Genomic DNA, 25966 nt, shown 5'->3' with positions numbered 1-25966 from the left:
TTATATTTTATAATTTATTTTTAATGTGGTATATTTACATTATTTTCAGTCTAATTTGATATTTATATCGACAAAAATTATATATTTTGATATTCAAAGGTAGTCGTGTTTACTTTTTATGCTTAATTGGGTTTTAAGAATAAAATTTCTATTATTTATAGACAAGTTAAACTTTTTCTTTTTAATTTTTGTAAATTATGAAAGCATATTTTAAAGTATCTCATAAGTAAATTTGCTTTGATATGCCATTGGTGCATATATAGAAGATGACTTTGATTTTATCTTTTATTTTATTAAGTGGGCTCTTGTCCTTCAAAAGTGATGTTTTGAAAGGAAAAAAAAAAAGAAGAAGAAGAAAGAAAGTGAAGGAATTTTCTTTTTCAAGCTCTAGCATCTAATTCTTATTCTCTTTTAACCCAGCTTTGCATCTATAAATGTTTTGCATTAGCTGTTTAGATTCTTTAAATGGAAGAATAAATATCTAAAATAATTTTGTTTGGAATCTTGGAATAGTTGAATGTTGCACAATGAGATGAACGTGGGAACTTTTGTATGTATATTTCTAGTACAAGTACCATAAATGTCCTTATACTGGAAGTTGGATTGCATTTTGTTCTCTTTATTCAAAAAACTGGATAAATTAGTTCCTTTACGTTAGATCAAATAGTAACCCGGTCCTTCTGTTCAAAAATTTATCTATGTTCACTGTTAAAAACTAATTCATGTACGTCAGCATGAGATACACATGACATACCACATGTTACTAGTTGGTTGTTTTATTAGTCATGCTAGTTTTAATAGTAAAAATAGATGAAACTTTCCATGTACGTAAGTATGAGATACACATGACATACCACATGTTACTATTTGGTTGTTTTATTAGTCATGTTAGTTTTTAATAATAGAAATAGATGAAATTTTTAACGAAAAGGACTCATTAGCTCTTTGATGTAATGTACAATGACTAATTTGTCCATTTTTTTAGTAAAAAGAAAACAAAATACAATTTTACACCTACTAAAGGGGCCTCCATGATATTTTTACCATACATTTTATACATTTTATAAAAGTTGTCCACAAACGTAGGAGAAAGCTCAATTTGATCTTTAGGGAGCTTTGTTTGATGACAGCTAACCCTAAGCATCTATACGCTTGGTTGAGTTTAGTGTTGTAAGTTAAGTGAGCTAAAATGTCATTAAATTAATTAAAAAAAATTATATTTTATCCACACATTTATATAAATAAAGGCCATTTTCATGATGAGTCTTCCAAATATAGCATTGTAAGTTGAGGGATGGTTAACTACTAAGAATTCCACCATTTCAAATATTGTTTTGTGATGCCCATCATCCAGCATATCTAGCAGAACAACTGATTCTTTTACCTATATACGTTGGTTAGTGAACTTATTAGGTAAGGCTTACCTTCTTTAGTGTGAATCATTTAATATCATCTGCCAGAATGTTTGCCAATGAAAACCTATCACTATCACTTCTGTTACGGGATGGCTAAGCTACATATTGTCTATCGCATCTTTTAAACGGACACAACCCTCAGCTCCATGACTAGGGGCATTCTAAAATTTTCATCTATGTTTCGACTGACTTCTAGCATGAATAGGTTTCATTTGCGAGGGTGCTTCTAATATTCATTAGCTTTTTATTTGACTAAGAATGTAAGCTGGCAAAGTAGGAAGAGGGTTGTAAGTCTTAAACCTGTTATAAAGGGCTTTGTCAATTTGTCTTCGCTGAGGATGTTGCTATGTTTCTTCTCTCACTAGCCTCCACCGTTGTGGAGAATTGATGGGGCTCGGAAAGTTCCCCCCCCCCCTCCCCCCGGCAAATGTATGTTTGCATTGTGGTTTCTTCTGTGGTGGTCATGTAGTGGCAGGTGTCCTTTATGTGGACTACCGTAATTTCTCTGCGCAGCTTCAACATATGACTTGTATATTTGGGTATTTACCCCTTGAATTTCCTCAATTTCAGCAAATCTATGTGCCTTTTCATACAAGGATAGCAACTTATCCAGCGGGTCATTTATCAACGGGTACCCTCAAGTAGTCATGACCTACCACTGCAATGAATGTTTGATTTGCCCAATCATTTGTTGCACCTTTAGAATTCATGGTTGCGGAGCTAAACCTACGAGCAAACTCCTTTAGAGGTTCGCCTTCTTTCTACTTGATAGAGAAAAGGTGCGTCGAACTCTGTTTTAGTGTCTTGTTGACAAAAAATCTACTCACGAATAGATTCGGTAACTGATCAAAAGAATGGATGGATCCCTTTGGTAGAGACAAATACCAAGCTCTTGCAACATCTTTTAGTGTCATTGAAAAGGCACCACACTTCACTACATCAAAGGGGTTTATATGTTCATGTGATTATTGCAATATGTCAAGTGGTCTTTAGGGTCACCCTATCCATTATATATCACCTTAGGTAGCTTGATGCTGAGATGTGCTGATATAAAATTAAATAAAGATTAAATCTAAATTTTCCAATGCAATATACTTGTGAGAGCACTTCATTTTTTGTTCGTTAAGGATATATTGTTTTGATTACAAATAGTGTAAAAATAAACTCAAGTGAGTCATTTGGTTTACATCTAAATTTTTAGGGAAAAGTTTTAGAGGAGAGTGATATGTTTAGAGTATAAGTGTGAGGTTGCTATTTGACAAAGGAGTTTAAATTGCATAAACAAGTTCTTGACGTTCATAGGAAGATTCTAAATTGCATAAACAAGTTCTTGACGTTCATCTTTATTTTATCTGAAGTAGTTACTTGGTACAGTTGCAACTTACCTTATATCTAGACTTGTATCTACCTTGCAAAAATCAACCAACTTTCAAGTCGAGTTATCCGTCCAAGCTCAAATGTTCACCTAAAATATGGAGAGTTTAGATAAAAGTATAAGGCCCAAAAAATAAGCTTAAATAAAATAATTAGGCCCATTTAAATTATGGCCTAAGCTTAGTCTTCAACATTCAAGGCTCAAGCTTAGCCTGACCTGACCAATTTTATATTTTTGTAATATATTTTTATTTTATTTTTATATATTATATAATTTATATCACATAAAATTAAATCTATAATAATATAATACTATGTAAAGATTAAAAATCATGTTAAGTTGTCAAATTTTAAAATTTTAATAAAATAATAATATATATTTAAAAAATAATATGGGTAGGGTTAAAATGAGATTGTGTTAGTAATTTACAAATGTAAACAAGTTTGGACAAAATTTTATCATATTTTCAATTGAATCAAATTTAAACATATATAAAATGTACTAATGTCATACATAAACCTTACTCAAACCTATCCAACCCCTATTAGCTATTGGATAATTCATTGGACTAAATAATCCCATCTTTATTGATTATTGGGTTTAATTGGGTTCAACCCAAATACAGCAAAAAAAGCAAAATATTCTATTTTGTTGGGTTTCTTTTCAATTTTAAGTATTTACGGGTTATGTATTTTTTATTCTTCATGTCTATTTTATAAATTTATGTTTTGGGTTTGCAGTTTTCTCTCTCAAGTGATTTTCTTTAATTGTCTTATTAGAATCAATCGATTCCCATTCAACCGGTGGTCTAGTTGGATTTATGGTTCCATATTATATGTATATACTTGAACTTGACAATTTATACTAACTTGGTATTTAAATTATTTTTTTGGACTTAACTAGTACCTAAAATTTAGAAATCGTAAGCCAACATGGTAATTTTTTTAGATATCTAACTAACACGGTTAAAATACGATGATGTGGCTCTGCGACTAATAGAATTGTGACATGTGACAAAAAATAAAATAAAATATTTATTTTTTATCACGTGTCCAAAAGTAAGGCTATCGCATTCCATCATGTAATTGATTGTCAGTGCCACACCAACGCCTTGTCTATATTTTAACAATATTAGTTAGGTACCTGCAAAAATACTAAGTTAGCTTACGATTTTCAAATTTAGATACCAACAAGGTCACAAAAATATTTAATTACCAAGTATAAATATATTTATATATATTAACTAAAGAAAAAATAGTGACACAAATGTGTTGAAAAAAGTTCTTAATAATTAAATTTGAGTGTAATTATTTATAATTATATATATGTTATATTTGATTAGTCATTATAATTAATGAATTTCATTGAATTAAGTGTAATTGAATTGCTCTAATTATATTTTTTTTTAATTCATAGTGATGATAAGAATTAAATAATTACCTGGGTAATTATAAATTTACACTCAAATCTAGTTATTTTATGATTGTTAGGCACTCGTATATGATTATATAACCAGTGTGATTATCTTAATTCTCACCTGTGTAATTGGATATTCAAATTAAACTCAATTCAATGAAGATAGGAGAATTGGTGATGGTACAAGGTTCAAGCATGACACGATTGGTGAGTGGAAGAAGCGCCTCTTTCACGCATTATGGGAGATGCCGTTGAGCAGTCCTCGTCTTTGATGGTGTCTGATATTATTTCAAATAGTAGAGGGTGGGACCTTCGGCCAATTGAAACATTGCTTTCAGGATTTCTTTTCCCTTCCTTTCTCACAATGGTTAAAGCAATATCGTTGTTCGACAATGACGTCGTCTTACTTGCTTCCGTGGGGTGTTGTTTTCAGCACGGTTTTATGGAGCCTTTGGAAGTGCCGGAATGGAAGGATGTTCAAGGGAGAATCCACCACCCCTATCAACGTGCTGTTTTATGTTTGGAATTTTGCCCAAGATATTGTTCAGGCACGCCACACGTTGGTTTCCCACGTCCACCATGGGCCAAGGTGGGTTCAAGGGAAACTCCCATCGGCAGCCTACTATACTCTGAATACGGATTGGGCTTGGCGCACAACAACAGGTGTGGCGTCTACCGGGGGACTTCTGAGGGACGCTAACGGAGATTGGCTGCATGGTTTCATGAACAAAGTTGGACTGACTGATACAGTACATGCAAAATTGAGGGGGGTTCGAGAAGGCCTTCGGTTGTCCAAACCATTGGCATTTCAAACCTCATTGTCGAGCTCGACGCCCTTCTGGTAGTTCGACTGTTAACTTGTCCCTTCGACGCTAATCATTTGAAAATATATGTTACGAACTGTTTAGCTTTGATAAGTGAAGGGTGAGTCACCGACATACGCCATATTTTGCAAGAGGGAAATAGATACACAGATCAGCTGGCGAATTTAGCCCAAGAGTCCTCAGGGGAGTTGATGTTGCTGGCAGACTCGTCGGGGGGTCTCATTCAATTGCTGCAAGCTGATTTATCGGGTCACGGCTGCTTGCACCTTTAGCTTGTTTGTTGTTCTTATGTACCCAAAAAAATTCAATAAACCCAATAACTACAACAGTTATTTAAGCACATACTTTAAAAAAAATTAACTTTCTAAGCACATTTTGAGTATATTTGGACAAACTTTGCTTATGGAGAGACTTAAAATTCAAATTTGAATTTCTATTTGACAAATCGACCATCTTTTACAATGGCTAAGAGAGAACCACGAAACAACTAGAATATCTCCCTTTTGCAAAAGTGATTTGGTGTAAACAAAAAAGACCTCCCTAAAATGAGTATTTACAAATTTAAGCTCTATCAAATACAAACAAACACTTGCATAAATAAATAAAACTACAAATGTTTACGTAGAAAGTTTGAGTATGAGAAGAATGAATGAATAGATCTTGAAATATAAGCTTTCATGTAGGTATCAATACCCAGATGTCAATTATTTTTTAGGGATAAACTTGATTAAGCAACGGACAAGAAAAATAACAAAGAAATTGAAAAGAACAAACACAAATAATTTACGTGAAAAAATCCCTCTGAAGATGATAAAAAACCACAGGTAAAGATAATTTCACTAAATCAACAAAAACGATGAGTACAAAGATAGAGATAAAAACTAAATCACAAAACTCGAAAATAAGAACCTTCAAAACTTAAACACAAAATTCTCCGAAAGCTTGCAAAAGTTAATATTTGAAACTGTTATGGGTTAATCTTTCTAGGGTTGAAAAATGTCTATTTATAGGCTAAATTCGTAGGTAAAATAATCTTAAAATAATCTATACTAATCAGAGTTCGACTGAAACACATACTCAGAATTTAACTAGGAGAAGAAAACCGAAAAAATTGTATGACATGTCGCCATGTCTTTTGTCGTGTAATTGCGACATCGTTTCTGCTTCTCCCCTGTTTCCGTCATCGTTGTGATGTCGCATGGCTTCTCATCACGACGTTGCTCTTTGTTTGTACCTTAATTTAACCAAAATGCAAGGCATACTCCACAATCATCAATACTTTACCCAATTGCATGTGGAAACTATTTTGAGAGTATCAAATACGTAGACACTAAAATAATTGAAAATATTTTGAAGATTCTTCTTTTTTCTAATGTAATTGATTTAAAAAAATAATGTAAAATTTTTATTTTAAATGTTGTTATATAAAAAATTTGATAAATTAAAATTAACAAGTAATGTTTACTGTAACACCCCTAACCATTATCCGTCGCCAGAATAGGGTTACGGGACATTACCGAACTTTACGAAAAAAATACGAACATTTTATAATATCTAATAAACATATCTGAAACCAATCACCATTCATTCTGTCCCTTATATGGGCCTCGCCCTCGAGGCACACATTACGCATTAGAAAGAAATTGGGATTAAATCAGAAACTCAGGGAATTTTTTGTGAAATTCCAAAATTTTCCAAGGCACAGGGGACACACGCCCATGTGGCCAGTCGTGTGAACCACACCCGTGTCTTAGGCCATGTGGTATTTGAAGTAGGGCAAACGGTTGTGTCCCCAGCCCGTGTAACTCTCTAACTTGCAATACACATTTAGGTGTAAGGATCACATAGCCAAGCCACACGCCCATGTACTAGGCCGTGTGCAAATACCTAGACATTTTGTTTTGAAATTTCAAGGTGCAGGAGACACACGGCCAGACCACATGCCCATGTGCCAAGCCGTGTGTCACACACGGCTGAGACACAAGCCCGTGTGAACGAAAACAGGCCATTTTATAGCCTCTTTTCTCACCCATTCTTAACTTCAACCTACACATCTCAAATTTCATACATATAGGCCATAACAAGATCTTCAAACAACCAAACCTATCATTATTATGGTCATATTATCACATATACTCTAACAATCTAAACCAAAACATAAATTAATTCATATATGCAACTACTATACTAACATGCTATACTAATTCCTTCATTACCCATACCAACACTTATACCAAATATGACAAACCATACATATATAAGTTAATATGAAACATAGCCAAAATGAAATTTTAATATTCTTGAACCATTTAAATTCATATACATGCCATATAAAATATAGTATGTTTAGCAAAATTTACCGGTAAATTTGATAGTGTGATTCGATGTGTTGATCCAACCTCCCGACTTCTCATTAATCTACAAAGAACACTAAACAATACGAGTAAGTTTAATGAAGCTTAGTAAGTTCGTTGGCTTTAAACATAAATCTTACCAAACATACTATAATAATTCTTTTAGGTAAATCATTTCACAAACATTTCCTGTCAATCACAACTTCGAATTCACTTATTTGAGCTCAATATCAATAATAACTTAAATTCTTCCACATTAATTCCACTTGGCACTTACCAATCCTTGTCAAATCAGAGAACGTCTTACGGATTTGAGTACATCATAAAAAAAAGTCCGAAGGCTACACAGAAGCACATAAGTGCTAAACGGAAACCCGTAGAGGTTGAATGGAAGCTCATAGGAGCTGAACGGAAACCCATAAGGGTTAAACTGAAGCTTAGAAGAGCTAAACTGAAACTCAGAAGGGTTAAACTGAAACTCATATGAGTTAACTGAAGCTCATAAGAGCTAAACGGAAAGCAAACACGAGAGTTTGCAACAAATGCTGAACCTCAATTTACTTGGGTAATTTTACCGTAAATTCATCTTTTGCACTGAACGACTGTACTCAATCCTACGTTTCGTTCACTTCAATATTTGATTCAATTTCATAATTTTTATAATAATTTTATTTTTAACAAATAATATGAATAAATACATATTACCATTCATCAACTTAACAAATAACATTAAAAACTTAACCATACGAACTTACCTGAGGTAAATTTGTAGATTTTGTAGTAGTTCAGGGACTATTCGGCCAAATTCTCTTTTTCCCGATTATCTACGGGCTCTTGGTCTAAAGTATAATATTCATTCATTAGCACATGTTTCAATTCTAATTCACTTCATAATTTATACCCCTTAATTTTCAAAATTGCACAATTACCCCAACTTTTACAATTTTTACAATTTAGTCCCCACTAATTAGCCCATCAAATAAGCTAATTTTTATCAAGTAACACTTTATCTAAATATTCTAAACTATTACACAGCCTTTGATAAACATAATTTAATACTGAACCCTAAGATTTAATCTTTTCACAATTTGGTCCTAAAATCAATTTCCTTGAAATCACTTGATAAAATCATCATATAACAAAATTAAAGCTTCAAATCCATGTTAATTTATCATAAAAATCCAGAACTAATCAATGTTAAGTCTCAAGATTACTCATAAAATCAAAAACTAATAAATTAGATAGTTGGACCTATTTGCAAAAGTCTTAAAAACACAAAAATTTCAAGAAGAGCAAGAATTGAACTCACATGTATCAAAATATGAAAACCAGATTCTTAAGGGTTCTTCAATGGTGTTTTTGGCTGATAATTATGAAGAAATTCTCTAGAATTCTCTTTTTATTTCTATTTGTAAACTAAAATTTTCAATTTTCCAATTTTGCCTTTAATTCATCGATTTCTTTTGATTTTTCTCTACCTATGCCGCCCAATCCATCATCTTTGGGATAATTGGCCTTTTAAATCCTCCCTCATTTAACACTTGAGCTATTTAATTATTTTAGCAAGTTTTGCACATTTTTCAATTTAGTTCTTTTTAATTAATTAACTATCAAAATATTAAAATTTTCGAACGAAACTTTGATACTAACCTAATGACACTCCATAAATATTTATAAAAATATTTAAGGCTCATTTTATGAAATAAAAGTCTCGATACCTCGTTTTTGGAACCACTTAACCTTATAAATTCTTTTAAACCATAAATCACTAATTCAAAAATCTTTCTAAAAGCACACTTAACTCATATATAATAAAATTTTCAAACTCACTCGTCGAATTTAGTGATCTCAAATCACTGTTTTCGACACTACTGAAAATTGGGCTGTTACATTTACATTTTTACAAATAGAATGACAAACATATTACATTTTTTTTAACAATCTCATTATAAGTTCTAATCATATCTGATTTTTTTAGATAATGCTTAGAACTACAAATAGCACCTCCTTAACCATTAAATAGGAGGATAATGCGCTTCAGCACACTCAAACCCACATCTTCGTACATTGACAACAATATCCATACCAATTGAGTTAAGACTCAATCGACATTTATTATTTTATTTCTAACACTACTATTTTTATTATATATTATTTTATCAAATCAAATATTAAAATGTTTATTTTAAAATTATTTATCCAAAAACTAAAATTACAATTGCTAAAATCTTAAATGGATCCAAAATTTTAAAGTTCATCATTTAAATGTTTCTGATTAATTTTGTATCATTAAATCAAATAATACCAATTTACTTAAAATAATTTTATTAGGATTATTTATGCCTTAAAATAAAATATAAAAAATCACCTCTGCCACTTAAAAATTATTATTTATTTAAATTATATATTTTACAAATTACTTTTCTTCTTACCCTTATAGTAATGTGATATATATAATTTATCATAAATATCTTTATATATAATTCATAATTTATGTCCACCACAACCAATGAGAGATTAGTTAATATTGTTAAGTTTAAGTCTCATTAAGAGAGTAGTGAAGGGGGAGGGTACTTTTGGATCAATAGTATAATTGTAGTTGTACTGTCTTTTAAATGTTAATTGTTCAATTTAATCCATTTTATTTATATTTAATTGAAATAATTGTAATTTTGACCTTTTTTTAGTTTAAAATTAATTTAAGATACTTTAGTACAAAATTGTTTAGCTTTCGCACTTAATTTTTTTAATTTTATCTCAAGTCCTTCACATAAATTCTAATTTTGCCTTGGTAGATACATTTCTATATTCAATGTAATTGTGTTTTCTACATTTTAATTCTGATTATATTATTATATTATTTAGGGTAAAGTACATCAATAGTCACTCAACTTTGGTTCCAATAATAAAATAAACACTCAACTTTCAACTCAGTCACTAAACTTTATGAAAATGACAAATAGGTCACTAGTGGACATTTTCCGTTACAATGTAGTGAAAAACTGAGATGGCCCGTTAACTAGCCATATTAGATGTTAACTGATGGAACCCCAATTAAGAACCCTAACTTTTGGAAGAAAAAGAAGCAAAAGAGAAGAGAAGAAATGAAGATACCCATTGTTGATTTGAGTTTTCTCTTTCATTTTCTCTATTGATTTTCTCAGCATCCAAATAATGGAGAGTTTAGCCTCTACGCCACGACTTCCTCTGGCTTCTCTTCAACCCCTTCTTTTTTTCATAATCTCTTCTCTTATCTCCTTTTTCATTTTTGGCGGCCAGCTTTTTTTATTCCCTGCGATCCATTCCAGCCCTAAACCCTCGACCAAATAAAAGTTGTGCCTCGTGAGGGAGTTTGGTGTGATGCAGATAACGATGGTTCTTGGATTGCTTGCTATATCAAATTCTTGTATTGGGATGCACCAAGTTAGTAACACAAATGCAGGAGAAGATTTTTATTTTTAGAAAAGGATTTCGGATGAGGGCTTAGCAGAATGGGAATCAGAGGTATTATTGGCGGTGTCATTAGAACGGTGGAGGTTTTCAAGGCAGCGCTTCTATAGGGCATGTTGTTCTTCAAGGCGCTGGAGCACAAGTTGTTCTTCTCCATTTCTTCTACAACTGATATGAACATGTTAGTGGGACAAATTACAGAAAGAAAAATGCAAGACCCTAGAAATAGAGAGAACAAGGGGGAATGAGGAAAGACCAACTTGAGACTTAACCTTAGCCTCGTTGAGGCATTCACTAAATTCGTAGAGCTTCTCAATTTGCTTGGATTCCTCGGAAGCATCATTCATCTGGTGGATTTAAAGGCTGAGAGAATACTAGAAGAAAACTAGGATGGCTTTTTTTTTTTAAATTTTGATTAAAGAAAGGAACCCAACAGATCCAATGTGGGAAGTTAATTAGCCCCGCAACTGATATGAATATGTCTAACGTGGCTAGTTAATGGCCACGTCACCTACTTCGTAGGCTTGTAACAGAAAATGTTAATGAGTGATTGATCTGTCATTTTTTGATAATGTTAATAATTAATTTATTATTTTTTTAAAATTTAATTGAGTGATTATTAATATATTTTATCTTATTATTTATTATTGCACGCATATCAGTATTTGTATACTTGGAAAATGTGAAGTCCCTAAGAAAAATTATGGCTAGTAGACATATCATTTCGTGCAAGCAAACAAGAATCATCGAAAATATCGACATTATTATAATATTTAGGACTCCCAACAACTATATCAACAATTATTAACCTTAATAAATAAATAACTTCTTTGTTTTTTTCCGCCACTCAATCTTTCCCATTTCCTTTACTACCTTTTTAATATTAATAATTTTATTATAAATTGTGATTGTATATGTTCTTTTTGACATAATACTTAAAACTACTTATAGTCCTTCCTCAACCCATAAATAAAAAGATAATGCGTTTCAGCGCACTCAAACCCACATATTTCTACATTGACAATAATGCTTATACCAATCGAACTGACACTCAATCTACTTATTTAGACTAATTTTATGCGTTACTAATAAAAAATATTTCTTTTTAATATTAATTTATTTTTTATGCAATGTGTAAATTTATTCATAACTTTTATTTTATATTTTTAATTTAATTCAATATCAAAAGGCATTGACTTCAACTACAATTAGTCATACATTAGAATTCTCATTTATAATTGTAGTATAATATTTTATAAAAAATTTACTAAAATAGTTACACACTCAAATTGGGAAGTTTATTTTTGTATTTATTATTTTTATGAATTTATTTAATTTTATAATATTTCGTTAATAACTTGGTTATGAAATTAAACCAGGTTGATGCGTCGGCATGTAATAGTTGACAAATATCTTAGAATTAATTTAGAACTTATTGTTATTAAAATTAGTCTAAAACTCTAAATTTTTTTTTTTTTTGTAAAAATAAGAAGGAACAACCCTTAACAACTAATCAACAGAAAGCTTAGCAAAACCTAGTCCTAAATAATCTGCTAACATACTTTTCCTATTCGAACCGAGGTTTAAAACCAAATTTCTCTTTAAGAGGATAAATGAAACGATTCAGGTAAGATTCAACGTAGATTAAATATTTTATTCACTCGAGAGATCTAGGCATTTCGAGAGAGACCACCACAGTTCCTCTTTTCTCGATAATCTATACATCTCTAGTCAATATATGAACAAGAGCACAAATGGAAAAATAAAATATAGCACCTAACAATATTTCTTCACGTACCAAGACGGAGGGATATATATGACATCTTGTGGAGGTTGATCGAACAAACGCACATCCCCATTACAGACAAACTAGACTTCACCAACCAATCAGCTACGAATTTTTTTTCCTTTGAAACATGAACCAAGCTCCAACAACAATCCCTACGCAATGCTCGTTGTATAGCGTCAATGAAGTAGAAATACGGATGTCGGTTTTTAACACCATTCAGAACAATCTCTGAAGCCATCGATGAATCCGATTCAATGATAATATTTGGAATACCCTTCCTCCATGCAATCCCAGTCCCATGGAAAATTCCCCACAACTCGGCAACAGTAATACTACAAAATTCCCACAAAATGCAGAGAATCCGACTACCCAATTCCTATACCAATCAGGAATGACGCCTCCAGAACCTGCTCTCGCCCATGACTGATCCCAACTCCCATCCACGTTTAGTTTAAAATAGTCACTGCCCGGCTTTTCCCAATGAACCAAAATACTCCGTGGCACACGGGAACAACTAACTATCTATATCACCAAAGCCATCTCGAGATTCAGACAGGACACAGGAGCTCTCCGGAGAAGACTCTAGCATTTCTCCAGTTCCAACTGAGCCAACACACTGTGGAGGCCAACTCCAATCACCAAATCTAACATTCTTCCAAGTGATTAGATGATAATGCCATCAATCATCAAACATAACCTTAAAGAACTGGGATGCCACAGCCGGACTCAATAACCTGGTCCAAACATCCTTCACCGAGGGGCAAGTCCGAAAAATATGATCCCTACTCTCCCTTACCTGCCAACATAAGCTACAGCTTGGGTCATTAGCTAAATTACGAGCCAAGCGATACTCATTCTTCATAAGTCCATCCTTCCATGCCAGCCAAACCCTATTTTATATAATACTAAACAAGAAGAATAAAATAAGGCCTTTGATAAAAATAAATAAATGTTATATTTATTTTAATTCCGAAATCAATTTAAATTTAATTATAATATGATATGATTAATAGTGAAGTATATAATATAATATAATATAATATAATAATTAAATTAAAATGTTATATAATGTTTCAAAATTTAAATTTAAACCGAAAAAATTAAAATTTAGGGGTAAAAAGGGATCTTTTTCGATGAAAAGTGTGGCAAACTTTCGGCAGTTTGTCAGCGCGTAGATCTCGAAAAGTTATTCGAAATCAAAAAAAAATTCGTCTCAATCGGACAACCGAGCGAAAAGTTATGGCCTTTCAAAGTTTTCCAAGCTAAAAATGAGAAACTGTTCATCCACGTCAGCAATTTTTTTCCTAGAGGGCGCGATTTGTGTCCACGTAAGCAAATTGCGCTGACGTGGATGCGATTTCCTGACGCGTACCCTGACATCGCGCTGACGTGGACGCGATTTGGCGGAAAATGGATCATTCCGGTAAATAATTAAATAATTGGTCCATTTCGGTAATTTTTTAAAAAAAAAGGGCTTTTTTTTGTCATTTACCCTGAGTTTTGCCCTTATTTATTTTGATTTAAGTCCAAATATATTTCGACTATAAATCCAATCACATTTTGTAATATTGATTCTACTTGTAATTTTTGGATATATTAATTGTAATTATTACACTTATAATTTATTTTTAAAATATAAAATCAAATTATTCCAAACTAAAATATAAAAATAAGTCTAGAATAAATAATTAAAGCAAGAGTATAATTATTTTTTGATAAACTACCCAATTTTGGTGCTTTCATTTTAATAATCCAATCCTTAAACTTCATTTTGATCACCTAATTTCTAGAGCACTTACATTTTGGTCATCTAAAAAATATCCTTTTAAAATATTGAGGGTAAAAAAAAAAATTAAAGTAAAAACCAGTAAAAACTAAAATAATGCAATAAAAATTATCGGATCGTACTTGTTTATCCCTTCGTCAAAAGTTTTATTTTTTCAATATTGAAATTTTAAATTTCAAAACACTAAATTAATTAAATAATTTATTGAAAAATTTTATCCTTTAATTGTGTCAACTTTATTTTATGTTTCCAAATAATTCATAATGAAATCAACTCAATTAACTAATATTCAATAATTGTCTAAGAAACTCAAATTTATTTTTATTAGATGATCTTGAATATTCTATGTTAAGCTAAAGTAAATAAAAACATTACAATTAATTTAATTAATTAATTTTAATGTTATAGTAACAAATCGGTTGACATTATCACGGACAATTTGATAACTTTTAATGCATTCTTTTAGTTTTACCACTTTTTCATTTTAATCTTTAATTTTTTTACCCGATTAGTACTTAAAAAGATATTATTTTGAGTAACCAAAATGAAAGTGTAAATATTATATGGCGTGTACAGTCAATCGTTTGGGTGACTAAAACGAAAGCACTCTAAAAGTTAAGTGATGAAATTTTAAATATTTCATTTTGAGTGATCAAAATGAAAACGCCTTAAAAAATTAGGTGACCAACTGAAGAATTTACCCACTTCATTTTCTTGTTTTATTTTCCCAAGAAAAGGTACCCCACCACGCCATTGGCGGATTCCTTATAAGTAAACGGTAGTCTCTTGTGTCCAAGAAACAAAATCACAAAGAAATTTCAAGAAACTGCTCTCTCTGTCTTAACGCTATAATCATAGAAGAAAAATGGGTTTGAAGGTTTGATTTCCTTTCTGTTCTTTGTTTTTTTTTTTTCCATTTTAACTCCATTCATAATCTAATTTATTGTTTATTTTCTGGGTTTTTTTATCCTGCTTGTATGTTTTGGTGATTCATTCGTTCAGCCGAACTTTTTGATTAATTTGTTTATTTTGATCGATCTTATGATTCTTTTTTCTGTCTGATTAATTGCTTCCTTTTGATTTTCTTCACAAAAATGTTAATTAATGTTAAAAAATATGATCTGAAGTAGATTACTCCCATATCTGGAAATGTATTTGAATTGATTCCACTGAATTTTTAGTCCACAAATCTATGGATCTTGTTGAGTATTCTCGATTTTTGTCGAGAAAAGTTTGTGAAGTGTTGTCTGTTGAGAGCGGCTATCCCTCAACACGTCTGGAGTTGTCTTTGGGGTTTTGTCTCCTAACTCTGTCATACAACGCAGACGACGCTTTATAGACTTCTTTTGGCTAGAGTTGGGAGACAAAATCCTCTCGGAGCAATTCCGAACGTGGCGGATGACACTTTGTAGACTTCTCTCGATAAAATCGAGAATCCTCTATCAGATCTATCTTTGCTTTCTACAAAGCTTAAATCTTGCTTGAAACTCTTATTTCTACAATTCTTAGTACGAGTACTCGCACTCTGCTTATATTTGTGTTCCATAAAAACAAAATCAAACAAGATTTTACTTAGAAGCTTCGCGGATTTCGACCCGATTACTAAACAAAAACATTGGGGTTTTCCTTTTAGCTATCATTTCACTTCAATCTCCATTAAATTTTGATATTTTAGTACGATAATCTTGTACCTTGATTGTTGACTGTATAGGAGGAATTCGAGGAGTATGCGGAGAAAGCTAAGACCCTTCCCGAGAACACTACCAACGACGACAAGCTCATTCTCTATGGACTCTTCAAGCAAGCTACTGTTGGACCAGTGAACACCAGTTAGTATACACACATGTACATATATATGTTTATATAGATATAGTCACCATGTAATAAAGGGACTAATTGGTTTTGTACATTTTCGCTGTACAAAGGCCGTCCTGGAATGTTCAACATGAAGGAAAAGTACAAGTGGGATGCATGGAAGGCTGTTGAAGGTAAGCTTATATTCGAATCAATATTCGATATTATTGTTTCGTTTCCATTGAAAATCCATTAATGAACCGGAATTGGGTTTTCGGTTTTTGACAGGGAAATCGAAGGAGGAAGCAATGAACGATTATATCACTAAGGTAAAACAGCTGCAAGAGGCTGCTGCTGCATCTTCTTGATGTGTGTGTGAATAGAAAATGGTGTAATTTTCAAGCCCTTTGATACCTATGGGTTTGAAAAGGTCTAAAACTATGAATAAGCAATGTACTATGTTTTATTGCTATTAAGTTATATTAATGAATTATGGTTTATTTAAAGTTAGATGTGTAAGTTTTTATTGTACTTATAGTATGAATGTGTTCAAACTAATCGATGTTTATGGTGTTTTGTGCTAATAGAATACTACCTAAATACCTAAATTTAGTATAAGTCAATGCAATGGTGTAAGTTTCGAGCCTAAGACCGTATGTATTTTCGTATGTTGGTGCAAGTTCCGAGTCTAAGACTGCACGTATTTTGTATAAGTTTTTCGAGTCTACTAAGGCTGCACGTATTCTCGAGTAGGGATGTCAAATGTTGGTTCATGGTTAGCTAATAACAGTTCTGAAATTAAGTATTCATGAAAGTAGTATGGATTGGTGGTGGGAAGATGGAGTTTGGTCGATTTCCAGTTGTTAAGAATTTTTTCCGTTTATTTAATAATTTTGTTTTGGTAAATTACTCACTTTTTATTATCTAACTTTTAGAGTGTTTATTTTAATCATCCAAGCGTTAAATCTTTAATAATTTTAAATTAATTTCAATATTGTAATGTAAACATCAGAGTATAAATCGAATGGCATTGTGTGAAAAAATATTTAGTGATCAAAATAAAAACAAGGTCCTTTATAAAATTTTATATACATGTTTTATCTTGTAGGAACATATAATATTTAGTGTAGTTAATTTTAACATTAAGATAAACTGAAAATTTAAAAAAATTACTTTATAATTTCAACAATAACTCAATTAAAGAGATCGTAAAAGCTTTTCAAGATATTCATGACTCATCTTCAGCTTTGACAAGAAGGATCTACATAATTTTATAAGCCATAAAACAATGGCAAATAAAGCATATCTCAAGGAAGAGAAATCAAGTTGTTGATCGCCTTGCTAAGATGACTACAGAAAAGAGTACAAATGTGCAGGTATTTGATGACGCCCCAAAGGAGTTAATAGTTGTTCTTGAGACTGATAAAGTAGCAAATTATTCGGTTATGTTCGTTTAATATAGATAGCTAGTTTATTCACAAAAAAAAAAGGTTATTAACAAGGGTGTAATGATAATATATATTGTACTCTTAATTAAATAACATATGTTCGATTTTTTTCTTTGAAGACGACACTATTAGGAGGAGCAGTTATGAACTCCAAATATAAATCATAAAATGGATATGAAAAATACCAAAATAATTATAGATTTGACATTGGCCACTTATGAAATGATTTTTACTCTCATTAATCCCAAGCATTTTGACTAGAAGTAGAGGTGTGCATGGCCCGGGCTGGGCCGGGCTCAACTAAAAATTTCGGCCCATTTGCTAGGCCTGGCCCGAAAAATGGGCCTAAAATTTTGCTCAAGCCCGACCCAGATAAAAATGTTAAAACCTAGGTCCAACCCAGCCCACTCAAATTAATTTTTATATAATTTTAAAATATATATAATACATTAAAAATACTAAAAACATCAAAATAAATATTTCTCAACAAATTGAAAATAAATTTTTAAAAAAATGTATACTTAAATAACACTAAGATAGATGCAACTTAACAAGCAAATGCCTCTAAAATAATAACAAAATTAACAAATGTATTTAAAATAATAACAAAATTAACCATAAAATAAGTTTTATACAATATCCAAACAATAACAATAAAATAGTAGCAACATAATAGTAAAATGGTAGCAAAATAGGGAGAAAACAATAAGAAAATAATATTAAAAAACAAAAAAAATTGTCTTTTAGTGAATTCGGGCCAGGCCCGGGTTAAAATGCCTTACCCGAGGCTCTGCCCGTTTTTTAAATGGACCTTATTTTTTTGTCCAAGCCCATTTTTCGAGCCTATATTTTTGCCCAAACCCTCCCACATTTCGGGCAAGCCTTCGGGCCGAGCTGGGTGGCCCCGACCCATGAACAGGTCTAACTAGAAGAGGTCTAATGTCAACCTTAAAAGACACACATAATTATAAAAGAGTGAAATTATTAATATGGAAAGTCTCTTATAATTGTAGAAATTACAACTTTCGCAGCTTCTTTTTTTTAAGTGTTAAGTTTGCATATTAATTTTTTTATATCATGTTTAGTAGTATAGCTGTAATTACACAACTATATAATTGAAAAGGAATAAAAAAAACAAGTTTGGAAGTCATCATTACTAATTATTCAATTTAATTCTCTTAATTCTCGTCATCCTCTTAAGAATTGGATAAAATAATTGGGATGCTTCATTATACACAATTATGTCGGACTTACTAATTATAATGGCCTTTTAAACATGCCATATACATATGAAATTACAAACAACTATATTTAAATCCAATTCTTGGATGACTTCATAAAATGTCATTATATAATTTTAATAGGTAATCATGCAACGAAATTCTCCTCCTCTTTATCTCTCATAAGAATTGAAAGTAATTGAAATGTTATAATTACGTTCAATTCAATAAGAAACACTAATTACAATAATTATTTAAATATGTCACACATATTTAGGTAAAAGTATTATAAAGATCCCGTATTAAGAGTTAAATTGTATATTAGATCAAAGAGCAAACTGGTCCTTTTTGTTAAAATTTTTATCAATTTCTATTATTAAAAACTGGCATGGCTGACGAAATAACCGAATAGTTATACTTGGCGTACCACATGTATCTTATGTTGACATACATGGACGGGCCGGTTTTTAATAGTAAAAATGGATGAAATTTTTAACTGAATAACTAATTTGCTTCTTGGTTTGATGTATAATTTACCATTCTTTAAGTAGAAAAACAAATTACAACGCCACTCTTAATACAACGACCTCTATAATACTTTTACCCACATATTTAATTTACAAATATAATTACATTCAAATTTAATCACGGAATCACTTTTCAAACACACACTTAATGTGATTATGTAGTTAGAATTAGGTGGACGAAAAAGGCAACTCTAATATTCTCAAGATGATGCCAACGTATATATATCTACAATGACTAATGGACCATAAGCATCAAATAGCATCAAGGACCACGCCCTTAGTGTGATTATGTTCTATTAGTAGTGATTGTACCATGGAGAATCTAAAAGCTATGGTGCTCCACATTCAAAGAACCCCAACAATTTTAGTGCAACACAACATAATTGATCAAAAGATCCTCATATTCCATTCCACCAATTACCATTATCACCCAACATTGTTCTCTATATTTTCAACAAACACAAATATTCCTTTCGTGTTGTGAATGAAAATGTGACAGTAATTTTTTAGGGTAAACTGAGATAAAAATTATAGTTCAAATATTAAAATGAGATAAAAAAAATTAAAATAAAGATCGAATTATAATTTAAACCTATCGATAAAGCAGAATGGATTGTAAAATCAGCTCAGGTGAACTTGAAAATTATCAAAATTTATACAAACAAATTTCGTATAAAAATTTGAAGAGAAATGAAAATTTTATATGTTATTCTTCTCTTAAAAGTCTTCACAACTTTAGGTTAGAGAGAAAAGAAAAGAAAATGGAAACTAAAAGTGAGAAATCACAAACTTTGAATTTTGTTCATTTCTTTTCATTTTCCAAGATTCTTTTTTTAAAGTTTGAAATTGTTTTCAAATATAAAATTTTAGGATGTTGTTTTCCTTTGGCTTTTAGAATAATTTCTCATAATATTATGGCATTATTTATAAATCTGAATTTTGGATGATAATTGTCCTTATATTTTTTTTACTTTTAAATTGATTTAAAACGACCCGTTATCACCCTTGTTGATACACGGTATTGACAGAGGAAGCCCCCTTCTTAAATGGAGTGTCTGAGGTTACTTGAATCATAGGTATTTTGAGTTGTATAATTATTGTATAACAGTATCTTTATTTATTAAGATATATTATAAAATATTTCAACATGATTATTAATAGGACATGTGTGAAGTTGATAAAATTTCAAAACATGTCAAATTAAAATATCTGAGGGGACAAAATATGAACATAATCAATTCTAAGAGTTCCAAACTGAAAAAATAGGAAAATATAATTCTTAATTTTTTAAATTTCAAAATAAATTTCAAACTTTTCCAATTCGAGTTTTTTTTCTTTTGCCTAGTAAATTTATAACAGTTCAATAATGTAAGTCGATGCATGGAAAAAATAAGGTATAGTGTCAAATTTAGCCCTCAACGTTCATATTCATTCTCAATTTAGCTATTATTCTTTTTTTTAACTAAATTTGACCCTTAAGCTTTTAAAAAAGTCAATTTGACCATAAACCTTTCAAAAAGAGTTAAACTGTTGTTGTTTTAATAGAAATATTGACTAAAACATTAAAATTTTAAACATGGTAGCTCGAATGATAATTCACATGTATTTCACGCTAATTTGTATGAACTTTTTATATTTTTTTAATTTTAAATATTTTATTTTTATATTTTTAAAATTATTTGTTGACGTGGCATATAAGACAAATAATGATATGTCAGTATAAAAGTACATGTGGAGTGCCATGTGGGTTGCCACACCATCATCGTTGAAAAAAATTAATGTTTTAGTCAACATTTTCATTAAGAAAAACAATTTGAATCTTTTTTGAAAAGTTAAGAGTCAAATTTAGCTAAAAAAATAACAATGGTCAAATTAACAATAGATGCAAACGTTGAGGGTCAATTTTGATATTATACCAAAAATGGAAGACTTGACATTTTCTTAAGTCAACTTGAGGGTTAAAAATTTAACTTTCAATGTATCAAATAATTACACATTATATATATCTTTCTATATATTTTATATATTAAAGTTTTTGTGAATATATTATCTATTTGTAATTTGTATTATGCACAGTGAAATCAGAAATTTTTACGAGCTAAATTGATTTATAAATTTTGAAGTATCAAAATATAAATTTTATTATGTATTAATTTATGATTTCATCCTTTTTAAAGGATTAAATAAAAAATCGTTTTGAGAATCAAAGCATAATCTTTTCATATATTAATTTATAATTTGATCATTTATAAAAGATTAAAATTTTGAGGACCAAAGCTCCAATTTGCCCTTGTTTTCGCCCTCATTATACATACTAAATAATTATATATACCTAAATTATGTTTATGATTAATTTATAAATATACAACACTATGATATTAAATCGAGAACACATTAATAAAAATAAAATAAGGTGGAAAAGTATGAAACATGTGGAGTTACACATATATATCCAACATCCATGAACCTAAATATTTTCAACATCAATATATTAAATGTTGAAAATATAACTGTCTCGGTTCATTACCATTGGAAATAACATGAAAAAGAGTACATGGTAACAATGTGACATTCATAACATAACATAAATGGATGAGACAATTCATGCAATTGTTCTCGCTCCGTTCCATTACCATCCTTGTGTAAAAATCTCCTGAATAAAAGTAAATCAAGGAGTTTCTACTATAAATAACATATAGCAATAGAAAAAGAGTACATAATTTATTCATAGTAATGAAAACCCCGAGTAACAAACAAGGGCTTGAAATTACACCATTTTCATTGGTCATACACACACACATCAAGAACTTCCAGCAGCCTCAAACAGTTGTTTTACTTTGGTGATATAATCCCCCATTGCTTCCTCCTTTGATTTCCCTATCAAAATGCCAAAAAACCCAAATTCAACACACAGTTTTAGTTCATAAATTGCTATCTGATAGTCACATTAAAGCCCCCAATTAAATTCAAGGTCGAAACTGATTCAAACCCCTAAACAAGAAATAAAGCTCCTCTAAAGTTGCTTTCTTTCTCCACAAGATTCCAACACAATATTGGTAAAAATATCATAGAGGTCCCTATATGAGAAGTCAAATTGCATTTTGTCCTTTCTACTAAAAAGGAGCAAATTAATAAGTTAAAACAAAAGAACAAACCAGACATTTGTATCAAAAATTTCATTCTTAAAAAATGGTGTGGCTGTGGCTGATGAAATAACTCGACAATGACATGTGACGTGCCACATCCATAGTACAGGAACCTCCATAGTACTTTTACCCCCACAATACCTTACTTTAAAGGACATCGGATTGAACAACTAGCTATTACATACCTTCAACAGCCTTCCATGCATCCCACTTGTACCTTTCCCTCATGTTGAACATTCCAGGACGGCCTTTTTTATAGACAACAATACAAAACACCATGAATCCCTTTACTATATAGTGACTAAAAGAATATGATTAAATGAGTTATATATATGTACTAACCGGTATTCACTGGTCCAACAGTAGCTTGCTTGTACAGTCCATAGAGAATGAGCATGTCATCGTTCGAAGGGGCGGCTGGGAGGGTCTTAACTTTCTCGGCATGCTCCTCGAATTCCTCCTACAGTCAACAACAATCAAAGGGATTAGATTGAAGTGAAACAATAACATACATGCAGTGATCTAATTACGGTTTTAATCTCTTCATTATACTGAAATTCGAGATTTATAATTAGCAAATCTGAACTGATAACACCCTTAGTAGCTGCAGATCACATTCAATCAATAACAAATTTACATACACTTAATAGAAGAGGCTAAAACCATAACCATATATAATTAGATCATATGTAGTTAGACATTTGGATTTAGGGGTTAGTTTAGAAATTCAAAAATCCTCAATTAGACGTATCAGTAGATTCAAGTTGATTGGCGTTAGATCTAGGATCCGATATCTGTAATTGTAATTCATTCACAAAAAAACTTCCAGATCTAAAGGTAATCTACTTCAATTGACTTCGTATTAAACCTAAAATCCCCCCCCCCCCCAATAAAAATGCAGATGCAGTTCTTTGGGGTGAATGAATGAATAGACCACCGGAACAGAAAACCAGAAACACAAGTAAACTAATTAATTAGATTAGATTAGATTATGAATGAAAGTGAAAGGAAAAAGGAAAGAAAATCAGACCTTCAAACCCATAATTTTGTGAGCGATGGATTAAAAGATGGGTGAAACTATGGGAAAGAGAGAGAGAGAACAGCAGCTTCTTGGTTTCAGTGTGTTTCAATGGATCCAAACTAGCATGTTATTTATAACTGTAAACCACTGCCATTAACACGTGGTGGGTAGACTTTGAAATTAAGTGTACTTATACAATTTATTACTATATGAAATTATTATTGATTTAGACTATATAATATGAATTATCGTAAAGATGCGGATTGAGTCCAACTCGATTAATATTGGTATTGTTATCAGTGTAAAAAGATGGAGGTTTGAGCACGTTAAAACGCATTATTCTTTCATTTAAGAGTTGGGGAGAGACTATGGGTAATTCTAAGCATTTTATCAACATTAGGAGTAGGGATGAGGTAACAAGGATTAGATTCGTGCCAAACAGGTGTGAAATAATTAATGTGATAAATTTATAAAAAATATATTAAAATTAAACGTGTTCTTAAATTAATGTTAAAATATGTTATAGGTTTTTGTACTTTTCCGAAATTTGAAATTTAATTTCTGTAATTCTATTTTGAGGAATGTAGTTCCTCTACTTTTTAATTTTAAAGTTTAAATATTATTGTTTCATTTTAGTTCTATTTTTATCGTAAAAATAATTTATCGAGATCTTTTTATTTTCATCAATTTAGGTACTTGAACCTCTTTTAGTGTATTACCATTAGTTATTTACTGATCTTCTTCATTAGTACTTGCCTCTATAATACAACTATCTTGAGTGTTTACTCATTTTCTTTTACTAGCAGTTTTACCTCTGGAACAAACTGGTTTACTATGCTTTAGGCGAGGCTTACTTTCATTTGCACTAGCAAATTGTCTTATAGGGGCCTTGATTCGATTTGGAGCATTTTCAGCTGGTATATGAGATTAAAAGCATCTGACAATTTATTTACAATATTTTACTAAATACTTATTAGTCCGATGCATGCAAGTGCTGCAACATGTAAAACAACATATCCCCAGGTTGAAACATAAAGCTTTATCCTTATACGTTATGGTCTAGCAATTAATTGAAGGTGTTTAACGAATTATTCTACTAAACCATTTTGAATACGAACATGAGCAACAAGCCTTTCAATTATTATTCCAATAGACGTACAATGCTCGTTAAAAGCTTAAGATACAAACTCACCGGCATTATCAAGACAAAGTTGTCTAGATTGCATAATTTTAATTGTTTGCACAAGTAATTTCGCAAATGTCAAGTTGCAAGTTTACAATAAACATGCATGGGACCATCCTGTAAATGAATTTATCAAAACCAGGAAATACTTAAATGACCCACATGATAAGTTAATAGCCCCACGTATATAAACTTGAATGCATTTCAAAAATGCAAATGATTCCAAATCAATTTTAACCAATATTGGTGTAGTAATTAATTTACCTTGAAAACAAGCAAACACATGAAAATTCGAGTTGAAAAATCTTTTGTTTCTTCAATAGATCATCATGTGAGTTCTCAATAATTTGCTAAATAATAATTAGATTTGGATCTGTAATCTTCTAGTTTATTGCAACGTGTGTTTCAATTATATTAATAATTGTTTGTTATGATTTGCAGATACTCAATAGTTTTTCATTTTAGTCTCAATATAATATCCATTTCGACAACTTTTTAATACTTAGATAAAAGCGATACGTATCTCTAATAATTTTTTTCTCTGAATAATAATATTGTAACTCTTCTAAAGCTTTCAATTAATTTTTCACTTGATATGATATTAATATTTGCATCACAGTTATTAGAGCTGCTTCAACGAGGATCTACAAGGCTAGACTTTTCAACCTTAAACAAGAAAGGACGACTACTTTTAAGCAAAATAGTGCTAATAACATATTTAAAAAAAAATTAGAAGGAAAGAGTGAGAAAAAAAAAAACACAAGTTCAAAGAATTAGCTCCAATAAAGTTGATGGGAACCTATATTAATTATTGCTTGATGAATATCTTCTTCAAACAAAGATCGAGCATGATCAAATGGGTCTTTAAAAATCGAGAAATTGTTAAGATCACTCGGAACAACTTTAGCCATATAATCTGTTTATCTATTATGCTCTTGCGGGACATGTTGAAACTTATGTTGCTAATCTTACATTAAACGAAGTTTAAAAATTATTATCAACCATATCAATCAGCAATGCATTGTCACTTTCGGTCACAATTTTACGGAACTTTTTTTCCAAGATAAACTGAGTCGTCAACCAGACTGTCAGCCTCCTGTTGAATAGCAGCACTAAAATACTGTAACGAGAGTGTCCATCGGTATTTATAATCCAAAAAACGATAAAACTTACAAAATTAAAGATAAATAATGAAAAAATAGTGATAATTAAGAAAAG

At 30.9% G+C, this 25966-nt stretch overlaps 2 protein-coding genes and 1 long non-coding RNA gene across 3 annotated transcripts; 2 read left to right on the top strand and 1 right to left on the bottom strand.

Moving 5' to 3' along the window:
- The first annotated feature begins 1129 nt into the window (after positions 1-1129).
- LOC128034959 (uncharacterized) lies at positions 1130-2505 on the top strand. Its single transcript, XR_008191325.1, has 2 exons — positions 1130-1413; positions 1986-2505. It is a non-coding gene; the product is annotated as an uncharacterized LOC128034959 (long non-coding RNA).
- A 12641-nt stretch (positions 2506-15146) lies between these two features.
- LOC105761544 (acyl-CoA-binding protein) lies at positions 15147-16709 on the top strand. Its single transcript, XM_012579386.2, has 4 exons — positions 15147-15286; positions 16121-16238; positions 16335-16397; positions 16492-16709. Exons 1-4 carry the CDS (start codon positions 15275-15277, stop codon positions 16569-16571), a joined length of 273 nt encoding a protein of 90 aa, XP_012434840.1. The 5' UTR covers positions 15147-15274; the 3' UTR covers positions 16572-16709.
- Positions 16710-21978: 5269 nt separating this feature from the next.
- Positions 21979-23743, bottom strand: LOC105761545 (acyl-CoA-binding protein). Its single transcript, XM_012579389.2, has 4 exons — positions 23575-23743; positions 22887-23004; positions 22730-22792; positions 21979-22275 (listed from the first exon to the last, which is right to left on the bottom strand). Exons 1-4 carry the CDS (start codon positions 23584-23586, stop codon positions 22199-22201), a joined length of 270 nt encoding a protein of 89 aa, XP_012434843.1. The 5' UTR covers positions 23587-23743; the 3' UTR covers positions 21979-22198.
- Between the last annotated feature and the right edge of the window lie 2223 nt (positions 23744-25966).

The sequence above is a fragment of the Gossypium raimondii genome, chromosome 11 (genome assembly GCF_025698545.1).
Source record: "Gossypium raimondii isolate GPD5lz chromosome 11, ASM2569854v1, whole genome shotgun sequence".
Taxonomy (NCBI): Eukaryota; Viridiplantae; Streptophyta; class Magnoliopsida; order Malvales; family Malvaceae; genus Gossypium; species Gossypium raimondii.
Note: the sequence above shows the minus strand (reverse complement) of the source record. Positions and strands in the feature narration are given on the sequence as shown.

Bases quoted from the DNA above. Each gene is read 5' to 3' on its own strand.
- LOC105761544 (XM_012579386.2), top strand. The intron at 16,239-16,334 runs GTTAGTATACAC...CGCTGTACAAAG, and splicing joins TGTTGGACCAGTGAACACCA to GCCGTCCTGGAATGTTCAAC. The intron at 16,398-16,491 runs GTAAGCTTATAT...GGTTTTTGACAG, and splicing joins TGCATGGAAGGCTGTTGAAG to GGAAATCGAAGGAGGAAGCA.
- LOC105761545 (XM_012579389.2), bottom strand. The intron at 22,793-22,886 runs GTTAGTACATAT...TCTATAAAAAAG, and splicing joins TGTTGGACCAGTGAATACCG to GCCGTCCTGGAATGTTCAAC. The intron at 22,276-22,729 runs GTATGTAATAGC...GCATTTTGATAG, and splicing joins TGCATGGAAGGCTGTTGAAG to GGAAATCAAAGGAGGAAGCA.